The following is a 6,319-nucleotide window of genomic DNA, read 5'->3' on the forward strand; positions in this document are numbered from 1 at the left end:
CCGCGCAGGGGCCGGGCCGAGCGGGCTGCCCCCGCCCCGGGCAGGCCCTCGCCTCTTCCACGGCCCCGCGCCCTGCCCCGGGGGACGGGCACGGGCATGCAGGTGGGAGCCGTCCCACCATGGCTGCGGGGAGAAGGACGGGCCACTCGCCAAACCTAGACGCTAGCCCGTCAGGGCGGAGAGTGAGCGAGTCGGGGACTGAGAGAAACACTTCACCATTACGACTGAAGAGGTCACAGCGGGATCCTGCACCTTCCCGCCACTCCTGTCTCTGCGTCTGTGAAAGTCACTGTGTGAAATGGGGACTGCAAGCATTTAGCATCCTTGAAGCTCAGGTCATCGCTTAACGGCTTTTCTCACTTGTTTACGCAATGCACAAAGTAAGGATAATAGCGTTCTTTTATCACACAGGGGTGTTACTAACATGAATTAATAAGAATTTACAAAGGTCATTTAGATTTTGGGATTAAAAGGCTAATTTCAAGGGTCTGTTACTACATAAAACACATGCACACAAGCAAGAACATTAAATACATGCAGTCGTTCACAACGTGCACTTACATAGCTGCTCTCTTCTAAGGTTTACTGAGAGTTACGCAAGCAATTAACTTAGCCAGACAACCCCCCGTGAGGTACGCAATAGATAATGGTTTTATTTTATTGAAGGAGAAACACACAGTGTGATGAATGTCAAGTTACCAAAGTCACATATCTACTTTGATCACTACTGAACTCCTTTATTTTAAGCAATCTATTTAGACACATATCCTGTGGAACATGGTGGCTTGCCTTTCTTGGAGGGGAGATGGAAAGTCAATTAAAATACAAAGGTTTCTTTTCCTAACAGGTTAACTAATAGATGGAAACATAGACAGTAGCCTAAAAGTAGAGTCCATGTTAATATGGGACATACTTGTCAAATAAGCTTCATGTCAAATAAGTGAGCCTGTGAGAGCTAACTTTTAGCTAGTCACCATCTACACATCTCTGCAGGGTTGATTCTGTTTTACAGATTTCTCAAAAGCAACCTTTGCTACCCAGTTTCAAAGTGGCTGAAGTGCTAGGTTATCTCCCCTGTATCTGCAAACATAAACATACCTTTAACTATTGTTTTAAGGTAAGACTTGAAAGCTTCCTAACTTGTATTTATCCTTTAAATAGCAGCTGAAGGAAGGACAATCAAATCAGATGTTTTCTCAGTTGTTCTTATCCCATATTTAATCCTTATTAGCCCCTCCCTGCATAGCACAGGGCTGTCCCTTTTGCTAACCATGGCGAGCATATCAGCCGTCTTCTTGTGATTAACGGAGTGACGCAGTGAGAGATATTAAAAGATAGTTAGTAAAGCGGAGCAGGCAAGCTGTTCTAAACTTAGTGTAACCTGAAGCAAGCCATGAGGTATCCTCTGGTTCCATTGGTGAATGAGCTGACCTTTCCTCTTCTTTTCTTCTGGTTTTGTTTGCCATTTGTAATACTGTTGATCATAATGATTATCTGGCTACAGCTTCTACTTAATGAAGGTAAGTTCTGCAGTTGGTCAGATAAAATGCTCCTCTATAAAGGCTTTATCTATTAGCTTCATCTTTAAAGCACTCTGCTAGCTATTTTTAGGCTAATGCTACTTGTCAGAGAAGGAAACTAAAGGGGTTTTTAGTACTGTTGGTAGCATATAGAAAACTAATCACCAATTATTAGGCTTTTCTGTTAAAAATGCTTGTAAGACAACAAGCTGTTGCCTGCTGTTCTTCCTTACCCTCTCCCTTTTTCTCAGAGGTAATTTAAGAAAGGAAATGACAAGTAATCTTTGTGATTTTTTTATTAAAAAATTACCCAGAAAGCAAACCTAACCCTCTAATTCTGTACACTTTCAAACTCTGGCATTATAGTTCTTTTACGCTTTTTTTTTTTGGGGGGGGGGGGGGGGGAGCTGTTAAGGAAATCTTTTGTCAATGCTGAGGCTGTCAGAAAAATTTTAAGGAAGCAAGACATGCATTTTCATTTATGTATTTTACTCCTCTTTCCAGTCCATCACTGATTCCTATTTCTAACATGTCAGTAACTGATAACAGGCTTTGGTTTAGGCTAATAATAGGCTTGTTGATCTACTCCTGAGGATAAAACCTTGCTAGTTTGCTCTAATGCTGGAGCATAAGCAATCCCAGCTGAGGAATCAAAAGTTCAAAAGCAGTGATTCTGTCTTTGCCGAACAGCTGTAGGAAGGAAAAGAACAACAAAGTTTTACTTCAGTAAGATTTTACTTCTATTTGGTGCCTCTGTTCTTACCTAATAATGTGGTTGTTGGTCCTATAATAGATCCCATAAGAGCAGCAACAGTGAGACCTACAGAGCTGAGGAACAGGAGGTACTCACCACAGCAAAGCCTTGTACTTCTTTCTCCCTCCTTTCCTGCCCTGCATGTGTGCACATGCTGAATTTTTTACTTTCAGCTCCCATTTTGCAGTCTTAGCACACAGCTAAGCTCATAACAGCCTCTGCGTGCTTCAGTAGTAAAGTATCTTCTCTCCACACACTCAAGTGCGCTCTCGTGGGTAACCAAGCACAGTAATTAAAAAGCGCAGGTTATAAGAGGTTGTGACAATTATACAAGCCACCCTGAGCAGCATAGGCATGGCTTACTGCTGAGGTTTGAAAAGAAGAATAAAAAAAAAATCTATTTTACATAGGTAAAAGGTGCCTGTGCCATGTACTTACACTTGAGTGTCAGCTTTTTGCCTGGACAGAGTAACTCTAGAATCCCTTGATGCTTCAAATGAGATTTTCAGGTTATATTTGCTACATTTACCTTTAAAATTTCTGGCTATATAGTGACTGGTTTTAGTACCGGGTCTCTAAAACATTCTACAAATGCTCTAAATTCCATTTTAATCAATAAGACTGGACACATTACTGAATTTTTACATACTAGTGTGTTCATAGTATTAGAGCATTAAAGTGTTTCTCAATCACTCTCAAGAAAAAAAAATAAAACCATTCTTTAGTAACTTCCAAACTCATTCAGTCATACCCACTTATTTAAGGCTAGCTTATAGCAGGCACTGTAGTGGGGTGTGTTTCAGCTCCTCCATTAATATAGTTGCTGATTAAGAGCTAATTGGTTAAAAACAAACACTTATACAGGCCTCTTGTTGCCTAGTTAGGTTTAGAAATCCTTTATTTCAGCTGAAAAATATCAGAAGAGCCTTGCCTTACTCCCAGATGGAACGTGCAAGGCTTGTAGTTAGGGAGAAGTCCTGGAAAGATTATTTGCATGTTCTTTTAAAACATATTTCTAGCACAGATGCCCAGCGCAGAAGAAATAAGAAACCAATCTTCTGATGAACCTGACTCTAAATTTGAGGATGAACCAACAGAGGAAGAAAGCCAGAATGATGCATCCCATACGGAGATGCAAGAGGAGATGCAAACTAGCGGATCTGTGGGAAAACCAATGCCCAAACCTGCTTATACAAGTTCAAATCTAAAAAGTAAAAAGCAAGATAATTTTTCTGTAATCTCAGACAGCTCATCTCAGAACCAGAAGACGAGACATTCCCATGCTGAGAAGAGCAATTTATGTAACATGATGGTGAGTAGCATGACCAGACTATCTCTTCGCATATCTACTGCTTTTGTGCCTAAGCTCTCATTTTTTTCTTTCTTCACCTCTGCCTGATTCCCTGGCCTCTTGGGTAATAGATTGGTTTCTGCTTGGTTAATGACTAACAAGAGGTGTTTCTTTCTGTCTTCCCTGTTTGGAGTGACTCCTCCGTGTAGACAAGGTAAAGGTAACACAAAATTGTACAGAATAACAATCACATGAGGGTAGTGTACAAATGTGTGTGTATATATATGTTTAAAGGTATGTATACATATCTTAAAGTCCTTGATAACTGCATTTGAACCAGTGAAAATTACTACCTATTCCTCTAAGTTAAGAAGTTTAGCTCAACTGTATGTAGGAACTCTCCTGGTATGTAATACTCATGTATTTTTAAAATCTGCTTCAGATTTCTTACAGTACAATGTGACTAAAAATTGGACATTTCACTTGCTCCGTGAGCTGAAGCCAGAAGTCTCTTTGCAAATGCAGCAGTCCCAATCCGCTCAGGCTTTACAAGTCTCAAAAGATATATTTGAATCAGTGGAAGAGCTTAGTGTCTTATATGTCTTCTCTTTCCCTGTGTCTTGACTTTATGTTCCTTTGCAGAAGGGGTTCAGAAAGGAAAGCTCGTTTGTGCCTCCACTGTCACTATTCACAGTCCTGTCCACACATTTACACTGCTGGGATTTTTGAAATGCAGCAGCTGAGGTACTCACTTATGTTTACTTCCACCAGTTTTGCTGGAGCAGTAACCTTTGTTAGGCTAGAATAGCTAAGGACGGGTATCATCTTAAATCATGGATTGACTAACACACCCCGAAGCTGAACATTAGCATGGATTCAGTAATATCTCAAGTCAAAGTATTTTTGACATTAACACCACCTAGTCATTGTAGTACTATTTTTCTTCTCATTGTTGATATTCAGAGTCTAGGGAAACAATGCTAAGAATGAGCTTGGCCTTGTCTAAGGTACCGTTTGGTTGTCCTACAGCTCTTCACATATACAAATATTGATTTGAACACAGCAGTCTGAAGAACTGGGGTTTAAACTTGTCTCTTGTAGGACATAATACTTACACTGAAACACTTGCTAGTTGTGTTGGGTGGATGAGGGAAGGGAACAAGCACTTGTGGTCTTAAACCATTTATATCCTACTGAAAATTGAACCTCTTTTGAAAATATCATTGCCATGACAATTTTGTTCCTTCTTTCCTTCACCAGCTGTTGTGCACCACGATATCTTCTCTCATCTGGAACTTTGTCTGCCAGTTGCTCCAGATCTCTAATGTCCTGAGGATTCAACTGCTGCCATCCTCTCTGATTGTTTACATGGCTCAGCTGTTTGTTTTGCTGGGTGGAAAAGTTGTGAAAATCCTGGGTTCCCTGAGGCTGGAGAGCAGAGGGCTGTTGACCTCAGTCTTGGGGAGGAAGCTGGAGCAGAGCGATGAAGCTCAGAGAACAACCTTGGGGTAGGAATAAAGCAGGTAGTCCCACAACCATTAGCAACAATCCTACTCAGCATCAGCAAGAGCTACTGCAGCATGGCAGAGAGGTTACTTCTCTGAAAAGGACACTCAAGACTAAGGCAATGTGCACTTGGGTCACACCAGCCACGTTCAGAGTGAACAGTATTGACTGGCTGGTTGTTAAATGGATGACAGCAGCCAGCCTCTTGTCCAGCGCTTGGGTGTCTACTCTGCTCCCCTCTCAATTTACGGATGAATTGGTTCCTTTTTTATAAGGATGAAGCACTACACTGACACCAGTGATAATCTCTGTTCACCACTACTACTCTCTGATTTCAAACAAGATCAAGGCCATAGCTCTCAGTAGTGGTTGTTACTGGAGCTTAAATGCAGTACAGCCCAGTGATTATTTTATCCATATGCAATTAGCACTCTTCTGATCTCCAGCTTGTCAGTTCTCAACGTAAAGGAAACAATTTTTCAACACTTGGGTCTAACAAACAAAACAAGCCTACCTCCCATTAACAACAAATAATTAAGCCCTCAGAAGATACTGAGCGTGCATTTCCTTAAATTTTGTTCAGGATATGCTTTTTCAGCACTGCTGACAGGCTGATGTAAGGTTACAGCCCACTGACAGCTTGATTTAACCAGTTGCTGAGACTAGGATGAGCCATAATTTTGTGGCCTAAGGGTTTATCCAGTCTTTGGGCTGTGAACGGAACAGCTGTTTGCTCCTGTTGTTCATGCACACAGTCAACAACCTCTCTTTTTTTAAAGAGGACCTGAATTAGGAGGTCACATCCCAAAGAGCACGTTGCTGTTTGAGAAAAATGTCGCTGTGTCTTCCCCGGAGTCCCGTGTGGGCAGCCTGTGTGACAGTTACACTCGCCCACATGCCCACATTCATTATGAAGTTTGTTTTATGTTTGCTAGTCTTTCCCTCTCCATCCCCTGAACTCTACACGTCCAAATATTTGTCCAGAGCAGTACTCTTAAATAAAACTCGTTTGTCCACGTCTTTAGTTTTGCAGCTCCTTTATTTAGAAAAAAAACCCCAAACCTATTTGCCGTTCTTCAGCTGCTTTCCGAGGAAATCTCCGTCCCGCCCGCCTCTCCCCGAGGGCGACCCGGGGCCTGGGCCCTGCTCCCGGGGGCAGTCTCGGGTCTCCCGCGGGCAGGCGGCAGATGCTGAGGGACCGGTTACGGGCGCGGGGGCGAGCGCGGGCAGCGGCCCCTCCCCGGCTCC

General features: G+C 42.4%; 1 protein-coding gene across 1 annotated transcript; it reads left to right on the forward strand.

Annotated features, from left to right (window-relative positions):
• The first annotated feature begins 1,084 nt into the window (after positions 1-1,084).
• On the forward strand, positions 1,085-6,090 carry ADIG (adipogenin). The gene is made up of 3 exons (XM_026862263.1): positions 1,085-1,520; positions 3,294-3,586; positions 4,826-6,090. The coding sequence occupies exons 1-3, from the start codon at positions 1,394-1,396 to the stop codon at positions 5,075-5,077; spliced, it is 672 nt and encodes a 223-aa protein (XP_026718064.1). The 5' UTR covers positions 1,085-1,393; the 3' UTR covers positions 5,078-6,090.
• Positions 6,091-6,319: the final 229 nt, after the last annotated feature.

The sequence above is a fragment of the Athene cunicularia genome (assembly GCF_003259725.1).
Source record: "Athene cunicularia isolate RWA chromosome 20 unlocalized genomic scaffold, athCun1 chr20_part1, whole genome shotgun sequence".
NCBI lineage: Eukaryota > Metazoa > Chordata > Aves > Strigiformes > Strigidae > Athene > Athene cunicularia.